Source organism: Protobothrops mucrosquamatus, unplaced genomic scaffold (genome assembly GCF_001527695.2).
Source record: "Protobothrops mucrosquamatus isolate PMUCROS unplaced genomic scaffold, P.Mucros_1.0 scaffold2839, whole genome shotgun sequence".
Lineage (NCBI taxonomy): Eukaryota > Metazoa > Chordata > Lepidosauria > Squamata > Viperidae > Protobothrops > Protobothrops mucrosquamatus.
The window spans coordinates 41,243-54,753 of NW_015388871.1; the positions used below are offsets into that span (position 1 = coordinate 41,243).

At 40.0% G+C, this 13,511-nt stretch overlaps 1 protein-coding gene across 1 annotated transcript in view; it reads right to left on the reverse strand.

Moving 5' to 3' along the window:
• LOC107296504 (serine/threonine-protein kinase 38-like) overlaps positions 1-13,118 on the reverse strand; it is a 28,249-nt gene extending 15,131 nt beyond the window's left edge. Inside the window, exons 1-6 of the mRNA XM_015825858.2 lie at positions 12,973-13,118; positions 6,883-6,934; positions 5,686-5,808; positions 4,027-4,110; positions 2,015-2,138; positions 816-970 (exon numbers count right to left, since the gene is read on the reverse strand). Coding sequence (XP_015681344.2) covers positions 816-970; positions 2,015-2,138; positions 4,027-4,110; positions 5,686-5,808; positions 6,883-6,934; positions 12,973-13,118 — 684 coding nt within the window. The remainder of the gene's footprint in view (positions 1-815; positions 971-2,014; positions 2,139-4,026; positions 4,111-5,685; positions 5,809-6,882; positions 6,935-12,972) is intronic.
• Between the last annotated feature and the right edge of the window lie 393 nt (positions 13,119-13,511).

Genomic DNA, 13,511 nt, shown 5'->3' on the forward strand with positions numbered 1-13,511 from the left:
CTAGGGGAAACTTTTAGAGGGGGTTTTAATTATATTTTAATTAGACCAAATTCAAATATTTCCCTTTTAATTAATTTTTAAACTTGTAGTGTTATTTTTGTATTTTTACCCGATTGTTAGCCGCCCTGAGTCCGCAAGGAGAAGGGCGGGATATAAATTTAAATAAATAAATAAATAAATAAATAAATAAATAAATAAACTCCCAGAAGTGTGGACCAACTCCCAGAATTCAACTCCCAGAAGTGTGGATTTCAGCTCCCAGAATTCAACTCCCAGAAGTGTGGACTTCAACTCCCAGAAGTGTGGACTTCAACTCCCAGAAGTGTGGACTTCAACTCCCAGAAGTGTGGACTTCAGCTCCCAAAAGTATGGACTTCAACTCCCAGAAGTGTGGACTTTAACTCCCAGAATTCAACTCCCAGAAGTGTGGACTTCAGCTCCCAGACTTCAACTCCCAGATGTGTGGACTTCAACTCCCAGAAGTATAGACTTCAACTCCTAGAAGTGTGGACTTCAACTCCCAAAAGTATGGACTTCAACTCCCAGAAGTATGGACTTCAACTCCCAGAAGTGTGGACTTTAACTCCCAGAATTCAACTCCCAGAAGTGTGGACTTCAGCTCCCAGACTTCAACTCCCAGATGTGTGGACTTCAACTCCCAGAATCAACTGCCAGAAGTGTGGACTTCCAACTCCAGGAATTCTATTCTGGGGATTCTGGGAGTTGGAGTCCACCCAGCTTAAAGTTGCTGAGATTGAGAAATTCCGTCCTAGAACAAGGACCCAAAACAGAGGACACGTATGAACGTTAGATACCTTTGCATCCAGCAGAAGATTATCGGGTTTAATATCTCTGTGAATAAACCCTAGTTGGTGAATGGCATCAATAGCAAGCACGGTTTCAGAGATATAAAACTGTGTTTCTTCCTCAGATAGTGTATCCTTCTTCATGAGCAAAGTCATCATATCACCTGAATCAGGGGGAACAGGACATAGTACTGTATTTGGCTAGTGTCGAAAAGCGAGAAAGACACACTTGAGTTACTTCTGAGCAGCTTCCTTTATTGCTCCTCACCTACAGACAGAATCTTGCCAAACTAAAGCAGACCCCTTGTGTCATTAAATATATAGTTTGAGAATTGCTAGGGAAGAGCTGTCTTATCTCTTTTTCTCCCAGCCAAGGTATCTGAACTTCGCTGTCTCTTGGTTGTCTGGAATGCAGCCCCTCTCTTCTGGGAATCCAGACTACATTCCACCACAGCGGGTTTTTCGATATAGGAAAAGGGAGTAAAAATGATACAACCTCCAGTATTCCAATAATTACTATGATAATATGGCCAGGATCATAGAACATAGAATAATAAGATTGGAAGGGATCTTGGAGAACTTCTAGTCCAGGGGTAGGCAACCTTGGCTCTTTTATGACTTGTGGACTTCAACTCCCAGAATTCCTGAGCCAGCCATGCTGAGGGGAAAGGGAGAGGTTTCTAAGCTGAGCCATGCTGGCTCAGGAATTCTGGGAGTTGAAGTCCACGAGTCATAAAAGAGCCAAGGTTGCCTACCCCTGTTCTAGTCCAACCCCACAGGAGATCCTATACTGTTATGGACAAATGGCTGCCCAATCTCTTCTTCAAAACCTCCAGTTGTGGAGCACCAACAACTTCTGGAGGTAAGCCATTCCACTCATTAAATTGTGGAAATTAATCACAAAGACACTTCAGTAAGGGAGAAGGAGAAGGCATTCCAGAAGTGTTATATGGTCCAGCTCCATTAAAAAAAAACCCATTGCTACCAATATTCTCGGTTGATTTTTTAGATTCATAGCAGATTTATCTTAATATTACTGGGGCACAGACTCCAAGTCAACGCAAATAAAATATTTCCCACCATTAAGAGGGAGGCAAAATGGCTGCCAGGACTGAGGATCTGACAGGCGACACAAATCCTGGCCTTGGGAGAATGGCGGTTTTTCACTGACAATATTCAACTGAAATAATTTCACTGAATTATTTTACCTCCTGGAAGAAATTCCATAATCAGGTAAAGGTTGTGTTTGTCCTGAAAACTGTAAAACATCTTCACGACCCAGGCACCGTCCGCTTCAACCAGGATGTCTCTTTCTGCTCGTATATGAGCTACCTGCGAAGAGGAACAGGGCAAATCAAATCCAAGCTGAAGGTTAAAAAATGGATCTGCCTCTCCAGCAAATTGGTACATAAACAGCTTTCCAATGCAATGAAGCTTTTATTGCTGTTAGGTGTAAGGCGGCCTTTCCTAACTCACTGTTCCTCAGTAGAGGTTGGACTACTCACTGCAACCCTCATCAGATTCGTCTCCTATCCTCCAAAGCTGGAGATATCTGGCTCTACTGATAGAAGAGGATATTTTTAGCTCAGGGTTGAACTGTGAGGTTCTTGGTGCTCTCTGAGTTTGGTTGCTTTCTTGGAAACGTTTCATTAAAGTGTAAACCCCACTCCCTTCTAGCACTGATGATGTTACCTAGTTGGGCTATGAAACATTTGCAAGAAACCCATCAAGCTCAGAGAGCACCAAGGAGCCCTCAATCCTCTTTTTCCTCTTTCTTCCTTCCTTCTTCCCTCCTTCTCTTCTAGCACTGATGATGTTACACGCCAAGCAGAGAGCATCAAGGATCTCTCTCCCTCCCTCCCTAGCACTGATGATGTTATCTAGTTGGGCCATGAAACATTTGCAAGAAACCCATCAAGCTCAGAGAGCACCAAGGAGCCCTCATGTAAACCACGAGCTACAAATATTCTCCACTATCAACAGTCCTCCGCTCTGCAAACCCCTCTCCCTTCTAGTACTGACAATGTTACCTAGCTGGGTCATGAAACGTCTGCAAGAAAACCACCAAGTTCAGAGAGCATCAAGGACGCCCTNTAATAATAATAATAATAATAATAATAATAATAATAATAATAATAATAATAATAATAATAATAAAGTTGGAAGGGACCTTGGAGGTCATCTAGTCCAACCCCCTGCTCAGGCAGGAAGCCCTATACCATTTCAGACAAATGGCTGTCCAGTCTCTTCTTAAAAACTTCCAGTGTTGGAGCATTCAATGCTTCTGGAGGCAGGTTGTTCCACTGGTTAATTGTTCTCACTGTCAGGAAGTTTCTCCTTAGTTCTAGGTTGCTTCTCTCTTTGGTTAGCTTCCATCCGTCGCATCTTGTCCTGCCTTCAGGCGCCTTGGAGAATAGCTTGACCCCCCTCTTCTTTGTGGCAGACTCTTCTTTGTGTTATCATGTCCCCCCTAGTCCTTCTTTTCATTAAACTAGACATACCCAATTGTGGAAACCTTTTGGGAAAAGTGTATTTTTGAGGTTTGATGGCTAATAACACCACTTTTTTGGGGGGAGTAGTACCATAAAATTATATGTCAATGAAAAGATAATTTAATCAAAAATGTAATGCAACATAGTTTGTTCAATTATCTGTACTGTATTCTATGAAAAGTTATAGCCCAATAACCAGAAAAAGGAAGCACAACTTGCTTAGGTTGATCTCAGGTAGCTTTCCTTCATCTGATTGTAGCCAATGAGCATGAGTGTTTAGAGAGCCAATCGGGTGTCATCTTGTTTTGACAATGAGCCAATCAGATCACAGTAGGATCCAGTGATTGATGTCCTGTATTAAAGCTGAGAGGAGGACATTTGTCACTGTGTTATGTGATGGCTATCAAGTTGGTTGGGGTTTTTTTGTGTTCTTTCATTTAGTGAGCTTGTAAAACGTCACAAAATTAAAGTCATGGTGCAAAGAGTTGACTGGATGCCCAGAAAGCGATGTAAAATAGTATTATTAAGTGAACAAGGCTACAGTTATAAAGAAATTAGAAGAAAAATGGGTGGAAACTTAACCAAAAGTGGCATTTCTACTGTACACTTTTCCCAAAAGGTTTACACAATTTTGCCCACTGCTGTACAATTCACTGCAAAAAAATATGTCTTTCAGACACTGGTTTGAATGTGCTTTGGAGTTATATTTGGAAACAAAAAAGTCATACTTGCTCTTTTTCCAGCATGTCAGCTTTTCTCAATATCTTCATGGCGTAAATATGACCCGTGTCTTTTTTCTGAACCAAGCGAACCTAAGGATTTAAAAGAAGGAAACTCTGAATCAGGGACTTGCAAGTTTTGAAGCACTAATTCAAAATGAGCATGAAGTTGTCCCCTCCAGTTGTTCTCAAGCTTAAAGGAAATGTTGGCATCCAAGGCCATTTTTTCCTATCTTTAGGACCTTCAGTTCCAGAACATCCAGATGTTTCTGTAATTCAAGATCCCTGCAAGCTCCATCCATCAACAAAGTCATCTTTGAAGACAATTAGCCAAGCCAAATGGGAAGTAGCAGTTAAAGGCACAATGCAAACCAAACACCGATCCTTTAGAGATAAGATCATCTTTATTGTCATTTTTTTTATTGTGGGCACACTGGCCCACATTAAAAATGAAATTCTATTGCCTGCTCTCAAAAGAAAGTATATATCTACCTACAGATATACATAACACACATATACACGTGCTATATACATACATATATATGTTCTGCTTCCGATATCATGAAGGAATTCACTTTATTTATTTATCCATCCAATTTTTATTGGGTCTTGTTCATGTATATGCACTTTGGACAGAGGTGATGGGTAAATCATATAATTAATGGGAAAAATAAATAAGTACACAAACAAAGAAACAACAATAACAAAAAAAACCAAGTCTGAAGTTGGCAAGTGAAGCCTATTCTGATATATGACCTTGCCTAGAGAAGCAAAGAGTCCCAGTTAGGTTAAAAATCAGAAATCTTTAAGGCGATGTGACAGAATAAGAGATAACAGAATAACAGAGTGGAAGGGACCTTAGAGGTCTTCTAGTCCAGCCTCCTGCTCAGGCAGGAGACCCTGTACCATTTCAGACAAGTGGCTATCCAGTCTCTTCTTAAAAAAGGAAGACTAATGGGAATTAGCTAATATTAATTAACTAATTAACTACCACTGTTCAACATCTGAAGGAAAAGCCATAAAAAAAATAAAAGATCTGATGGTTTTGTTCTCCTTGAAGAACGGTTGAAGAATTAGGTAGGTCTAGTCTACTGAAAAGAAGGACTAGGGGTGATATGATAGCAGTCTTCCAGTATTTGAGGGGCTGACACAAAGAAGAGGGGTCCACCTATTCTCCAGAGCACCTGAAGGCAGGACAAGAAGCAACGGATGGAAACTAACAAAGGAGAGAAGCAGCCTAGAACTAAGGAGAAACTTCCTGACAGTGAGAACAATTAACCAGTGGAACAACCTGCCTCCAGAAGTTGTGGGTGCTCCATTACTGCAGGCTTCTAAGAAGAGACTGGACAACCACTTCTCTGAAATGATATAGGGACTCCTGCTTGAGCAGGGGGTTGGACTAGAAGACCTCTAAGACAGTGGTGGGATTCAAATATGTGAACAACCGGTTCTCTGCATGGATGCCGTTTCCAGAAGAGGCCTGGGCAACAAAAAATTAGCTACTGGTTCTGCTGAAGTGATGCGAACTGGCTGAATCCCACCCCTGCTCCAAGATCTAACTCTGTTATTCTGTTATTCCTTCAAAAACTTCGATTCAGTGATCCTGCCAAGTTGTCACGAAGATATCCCGGAAAATAATTCTCAAGCCCGACGTCCGTTATCACTAACCTCGCCAAAAGCGCCTCTTCCGATCACTTTCAGAGATTCGAAGTCATCGAGGCCTAGCCTTGTTCTCTTCAGCCTCAGAAATTCAGTTTCTTTGCGGGCATGTTGGGATCTTCGGAGCTTTTTCTGAGGGCAACCAAAGCATCGTTAAGGACTGCCGTACTTTGAAATCATTTTTAAACCACAAGGTGGCATGATATACTAATTTAATTCAACACGAGGATATTTCTTGTCCCGTGCTCTGAACAAAACAAGTCTGAGTTTACATTGCTATAAAGAAGAAATAATATCACGTGCAATCAAGCAAGTCCCGACATCGCAATTTAGGAAGAAATATGATAGCATCGCGTTAACAGCAATAATTAATAACTACATATAATTTGGAGGAAGTGTATATATAGCTCCTTGTTTTTCTTATTAAACATTCATATATATATATATATATATATATATATATATATATATATATATATATATATATATATATATATATATATATATATATATATATATATATATATATATATATATATATATATATATATATATATATATATATATATATATATATATATATATATATCAATAATTCATTCTGTGATCTACGGCTGTAATAGAAAGCGATGCATTTGTAAAACTTCTACAAATGGGTAAACTGTTAACTGTACAAAAGGATAATCTAACTTGGTTTAATTTGGCTGTCATAGACACTGTTTATAGCTTGTGTATTATTCCTTGACAGAAGGACTGTTAATATTTTAATATTTTAATTTTTCTGGAAAATACAGGTAGTCCATAACTTGTGATCACTGGTCCCAATCATTGTAAGTTGAGGATTATCTGTGTATATATAATATGAGGAAATTATCTTGTAAATGTTAATGTTTACATGGCATAAATGTTCTAACCAGGGAGCCCTTATCACTATTTTGTTTATTTACCTACAAAGTATTTATCACACTGCAGTTCCTTTAAGAGAAAGCCTGTGTGTGTGTATCTGAAAATATTCTGATTTATTTTATTTTTTTTGCTTGCCCTTTCTCCCATTTACTGCTTCCTTCTGTTGACTTTTTCTGGCTGATGTTATTAAAACAAACACACACAAAAATCTGCCTGCAACTCATGAAATCACTAAGTACTGTACCAATCCCAAACAAACAAAACTATAAAAACTTCCAGCTTCGTGAGTGTCTGAATTACCTCTTCATCCGCTAAGCCTTCTTTCTCCATGGCTACTTCTAGTTTCTTCTGCCTAAATTGGAGGTAGACACACACACACAAAAATAACCCATCACATATTATGAAACAATCCACATTTTTTGCATGCCAAAACAACTAGACACAAAGACAGTTCCCCCCCCCCGCCATCACTCTGCTAAACACGTAATTCCCACAGTACTATCTTATTTATGCCTAAGGATATCTAACCATGTGGTAGGACTGTATTACTATTATCCTTCTCATCTTTCCTATTACCGACTCCTATTGGTATCTTATGACTTTCATTTTGTTGCTTGTATCTTATGAGACATGATTGTATCTTATGATTTATGATTTAAATCCGGAGACAAATTCCTTGAGTGTCCGATCACGCTTGGCCAATAAAGGATATTCTAATCTATTTTAGAACTGAAAATAAACGGTCGTTTCACTTCAAATACGGAAACCTGGGTCCAAAGTTTGAGTTACACAGCACAAGCCAAGTTAATAATTATGGAGATCACCACTTAAGGAAAAGAGAGTTAGATTCTTTCTCATTTCAAAATTCTACCTTTGTTGCATTATTCAAGTTCTCATCCAGATCTCTTTATTGGTACAATAGTGGCCACAATTGTGGAAACCTTTTTGGGAAAAGTGTATTTTTGAGGTTTGATGGCTAATAACACAACTATTTTTGGAATAATACCATAAAATTATATATCAATGGAAAGATAATTTAATCAAGAATGTAATGCAACAAAGTTTGTTCAATTATCTGTACTGTATTCTATGAAATGTTATAGCCAAATAACCAGAAAAAGGAAGCACAACTTGCTTAGGTTGATCTCAGGTAGCTTTCCTTCATCGGATTGTAGCCAATGAGCACGAATGTTTAGCGAACCAATCGGGTGTCATCTTGTTTTGGCCATGAGCCAATCAGATCACAGTAGGATTCAGTGATTGATGTCATGTATTGAAGCTGAGAGGAGGACATTTGTCAGTGTGTTATGTGATGGCTATCAAGTTGGTTGGGTTTTTTTTGTGTTCTTTCATTTAGTGAGCTTGCAAAACGTAATACAATTAAAGTAATGATGCAAAGAGTTGACTAGTTGCCCAGAAAGCGATGTAAAATAGTATTATTAAGTGAACAAGGCTACAGTTATAAAGAAATTAAAAGAAAAATGGGTGGAAACTTAACAAAAAGTGTCATTTCTACTGTACACTTTTCCCAAAAGGTTTACACAATTTTGGCCACTACTGTACTTGAGATGGGGGAGGGGAAGGGATTTATTTATTTATAACTACAACTTGGCAAAATTTCTCCCAACACTTCCGTGATGCTAAACCAAAACCAAGAAAACAGGAAAGAGAGACATTGTAGGATTCAAGCATCACATTAAGTCACAGCCCACGTCGCCATGATGGATTGAAGGAAGGTAAATGGCTGCAGCCATTCGACAATGAAATCAAGCAAACCGTATTGTGGCTTAGTGGAACGTCTGAACCCAGGCATCATAGTCTGTACCGAAGTTTCCCAACTTGGCAACTTTAAGACGTGTGGACTTCAACACCCAGAATTCTGGTGTCCTGGTTCTGACAGATGAAACTCTTCAAAGAACTTCGAGGCATTGTTTACCTTAAAGAATCTTTATTTGAGAAGCATAGCTTCGGCACTAACACAGTCGAAGCCAAAAACTGAGTTCCCCTCTCCTGGGCACATAGTATCAAAGCACAATTCCCTCCTCCAATTAACAGTCATAAATCACATTCTCCAATTAGTTTGAAATGCAGGCTTCCCCTCCAGTTCTTCAATCCGGCCATTCCTTATCATCTCTTATTTCAATAACCTTGGTTCTCACACTAGTTACAGTATTGTTATGTCTAACTAAACTCTCATGCACATTCCTCCCCCCAGCATCACCTAACTCTAACTCTAACTCTAAGAGTAAAACATAAGAAGAAAATGGTTGCATCTCCAACTGTTGGCAAAGCAAAATATCCAATGTTAGTAGCGTTGACATCTGGATGTTGAAGTCCACATGTCTTAAAGTTGCCAAAGTTGAGAAGCACTGATCTGTACATTATGCAGGTAAGTCTCCACTTAACAACAGTTCGTTTAGTAACCGTTCGAAGTTACAACGGCACTGAAAAAAGTGACTTAGGACCATTTTTCACCCTTATGACCGTTGCAGCATCCCCGTGGTCATGTGATTTATATTCGTATGCTTGGCAGCTGACTCACATTTATGACGGTTGCAGTGTCCCTTCCGACCAGCAGTCCAGGGGGAAGCCATATTCACTTAACAGCTGTGTTATTAATTGACAACTGCACGCAATTCACTTGACAGACGTGGCAAGAGAAGCCGTAAAATGGGGCCAAACTCACTTAACCAATGTCTCACTTAGCAACATAGTTTTTGATGTAAATATAAGGATGGAACTTTTTATCACATGTGGTGGCAATGCCCTAAAGCAAGGAAATACTGGGAACAGATAAGGAGATGGCTACAGGAGATAACAGGAGAACAAACTGAATTTAAAGCTGAATTATTTCTATTAGGAATAATAAATCAAAAGATAAAGAAGCAACTCCAATATATTATTGTACACATAGTAACAGCAGCACGTATTGTCTATGCTCAATGCTGGAAACTTGAAAATATACCAGCTAATGATATGATTATTCATAAGATATTAGAATGTGCCGAGATGTATAAGCTTACGCTAGAAATGAAAGGCAAGGAAGAAACAGAATTTTATGAGGTGTGGGATAAGTGGTATAATTGGTTAGAACAGAGAAACAAAAATGTATAGTAATAAATGTAAATAACTGTAAGAAATAGACGACACAGTACTGTTAAAAAAAATGTTTAATGTTTTGTAAATTGGAAAAATGAAAAATTAAAATTAAAAAAAAAAGTGACATAGTTTTTGGGCTCAATAGTGGTCATAAGTTGAGGAACACCTGTAGCTAAGTGTATCTATCATACCAAGCATTTAATTCAGCTTGATACGAGACCAGGAAAAAAAATTAAGGCATCAGGGGAAAAAAATTAAGGTATCTTTTACATCTTGCTGCAGTTTTCTTCCAAATTTATTTCCAATATATTTGCAAAACATTTTTATCTAGTTAATTTCTCTGCCATTCAGCCATGAAAAAGGGGACACGCTATTTAAGGGAATAAACCACTTGCTAACCAGATATGTTTTAAAACTAATTTTTGCTAGGAAATATTTATTTCTGTATTTATAGATCTGCCGTAACTTGCAATCCAAGATCCCAGATAGCTTGCAAATGCAGGTAGTCCTCAACGTACGATGATAATTGAGCCGAAAATATCTGTTGCTATGTGAGACATTTGTTAAGTGCCTCGTTTTACAGCCCCTCTTGCCACAGATGTTAAGTGGATCACTTCAGTGATTAAGTTAATAACACGGTTAAGTGGATTTGGCTTCCCCTTTGAATTTGCTTGTGAGAAGGTCGCGAAAAGGGGAACACGTGATTCCGGGACACTGCGACCGTCATAAATATGAGTCGGCTGCCAAGCATCTGAATTTTGATCACATGACCCATGGGGGGATGCTGCAACAGTTGTAAATGTGAAAAAATGGTCCTAAGTCACTTTTTTCAGTGCCGTTGTAATTTGAAACGGTCACTAAATGAACTGTTGTAAGTTGAGGACTTACCTATACAAAGAAAGGGGCAACAATGACAAAAATGTAATGGTGTCCAACATAGATAATTGCATCTCGGACAAAAAAGTTTCCATCACTTGAAAATGATAAGTTAAAAAAAATAAATTTAGGGGAAGAACAACCACTAAGAAGTCCATCAAGAAGACATCAGCTGAGCTTCGGAGGTCTTCTTCATCTTGGATGTTCCTTCAGAGGAGCTCTCAAAACAGAGAAGACCTTAAAGATCAGGTTGATTAAGTAGAGAAGAGGGCAGATCCTTCTTAATTACAAGTATCAAAACTGGCATTTGGAAGCAGCAGTGGATCACGCAACTTGACTGGATGTGATCACAAATTAGGCTAGATCTGCCGCAGCTTCCAATCGAATTTCGAAGCCAACTCTTCACGCAAAAGGCATTGTGAAAGTCTAAACTGGAGATTGCCAAAGGTGGCCAAATCACCTCCACCCAGATAAGGTTTGCAGCTGGCAAACAAGGTGTAAGATACGCTTTGTCAACAGAAGTGTTTGAAGAGTAACAAGGAGAAACTTCCTGACAGTTAGAACAATTAACCAGTGGAACAACCTGCCTCCAGAAGCGGTGAATGTTCCAACGCTGGAAGTTTTTAAGAAGAGACTGGACAGCCATTTGTCTGAAATGGTATAGGGTTTCCTGCCTGAGCAGGAGGTTGGACTAGATGACCTCCAAGGTCCCTTCCAACTTTTTATTATTATTATTATTATTATTATTATTATTATTATTATTATTATTATTATTATTATTATTATTATTATTATTATTATTATTATTACACTAAAAGAAAATTAACATTATACACGATTCTCCCCAATTAAAAACAAACGGTAAGGGCTTTTTTCTGTTTGCTGCTTGAGTAAAGTCTCTTTAGACTTGAACTCGTCTCCTCATAACTTCGCAGATCCATTCCAATACGGTGCAGTTTTCTTGGCAACCATATGAAAATGCTCCATCTTTGGAGATTTCCTCCCCTCCCCCCCCAGTTTTCCTGGTGGTCTCCTATCCAAGCATTAACCAGGTCTAACCCAGTTTATTTATTTCTTGGATGTATATTCCATCCTTCTTCCAGTACTTCCTTTTTCCATTTCTCCCTACAACAAGCCCCAAGGCAAATGAAATAAGAAAGAATGGCCCAAAGTCACTTAGTAGTCTTCTGTGGCTGAGGGTCTCTTCAGGAGAACTTGTGTCCACCAAGCTCTTCTCAAACATCTTAGCAATATACTAGTCAGGGTTCTACATTTTAGGTGCTGCCTACTTGTTCAGCTTATTTTTGGGGGTTCCAACTTTTCACATTGTGATGTTGGGTATTCTGCATTATTAGCCCACCAGGAGGACTTTGGTGAGGAAAAAGCTGGGGTATAAATAAATAAACGATTGCTCTCGAGTCCCATGGGCAGTGGGTAACCATGGCCTTCAAGAGAACTTCCTTCCAAGTAAGGGTGGAGTCCAAGGAAGCCTTTGGCTGCCTCCATTTATGAGGACATCTGCAGGCAAATCAATTATGATAGAAGAGAGTATTGTACTAGTTCTCCTTCTCCTCCTCCTCTCCACATACCCCTCTCCCTTCTAGCACTGATGATGTTACCTAGTTGGGTAATGAAACGTCTGCAAGAAAACCATCAAGCTCAGAGAGCACCAAGGACCCCACAGTCTTCCTCCTCCTCCTCCGCCTCCTCCTCTTCCTCCTCTCTGCAAACTCCACTCCCTTCTAGCACTGATGATGTTACCTAGTTGGGTAATGAAATGTCTGCAAGAAAACCATCAAACTCAGAGAGCACCAAGGACCCCCTCATGTAAACCATCAGCTACAAATATTCTCCTCTATTAACAGTCCTCATCTCTGCAAAACCCTCTCCCTTCTAATACTGATGATGTTACCTAGTTGGGTCATGAAACGTCTGTAAGGAAACAACCAAGCTCAGAGAGCACCAAGGACCCCACAGTCCTCTTCCTCCTTTTCTCCTTCCCCTCCTCCTCCATTCCACAAACTCCCACTGTCTCCTAGCACTGATGACGTTAGCCAGTTGGGTCATGAAACGTCTGCAAGAAAATCAGCCAAGCTCAGAGAGAGCACCAAGGACCCCACACAGTTCAACACGGAGCTACAAATATTCTCTTCTATCATAACTGATTTGCCTGAAGAGGCCCACATAGATGGAGGTGGCCAAACGCTTCCTTGGACTCCATCCTTACTTAGAAGGAAGTTCTCTTGAAGGCCATGGTTAAGTTCAGAGAGCCCCAAGGAGCCCACAACTCAATTCTGCTTCCCACCAGCCCGTTCTTGTCCCCAACCAAAGGGCGACCCCCCGACCGGAGAACCCCATGCCACGTCTACACCTCAACAAAGATTTGATATCAAAGCAGGAGGGGTCCTCTAATACCTGGTTTCTCTTTCTTCATGCTGCACGATGAGGTTGCTATAAAAGTTCTCCAGCGTGAGCTTGGCCACCGTGACTCGCTCGCGGGTGTGGTTGCTCATAGGAAAAGGCGTTGCAGTCCCTGCAGTCATTGCCATAGTAACCTGCATCGAAACAGGGCCCATAAAATAATAATTACTCAACGGAATAAAAATTGTTCCTTGTCTTCTCCTCCTTCTCCTCCCAAATCCAGGGTGGGAATACAGAGTTCCTTCCAATGTTGTTTGGCAAGGTGACACGTTGTCTCTCACACACCTCTAGCCATCTGAAATGAATAAGCCCAGCTTGAATCATGCAGGAAGCAATGCTTTTTCCCTTTTTTTGGGGGGGGGGGGACCTAAGCAATTTGTGTTAATATTTTCAGCCTAGATCAGGGGTAGGCAACCTTGGCTCTTTTATGACTTGTGGACTTCAACTCCCAGAATTCCTGAGCCAGCGCGGGGGAACTATCGCCCCTTCATGACTTGTGGACTTCAACTCCCAGAATTCCCAAGCCAGCATGG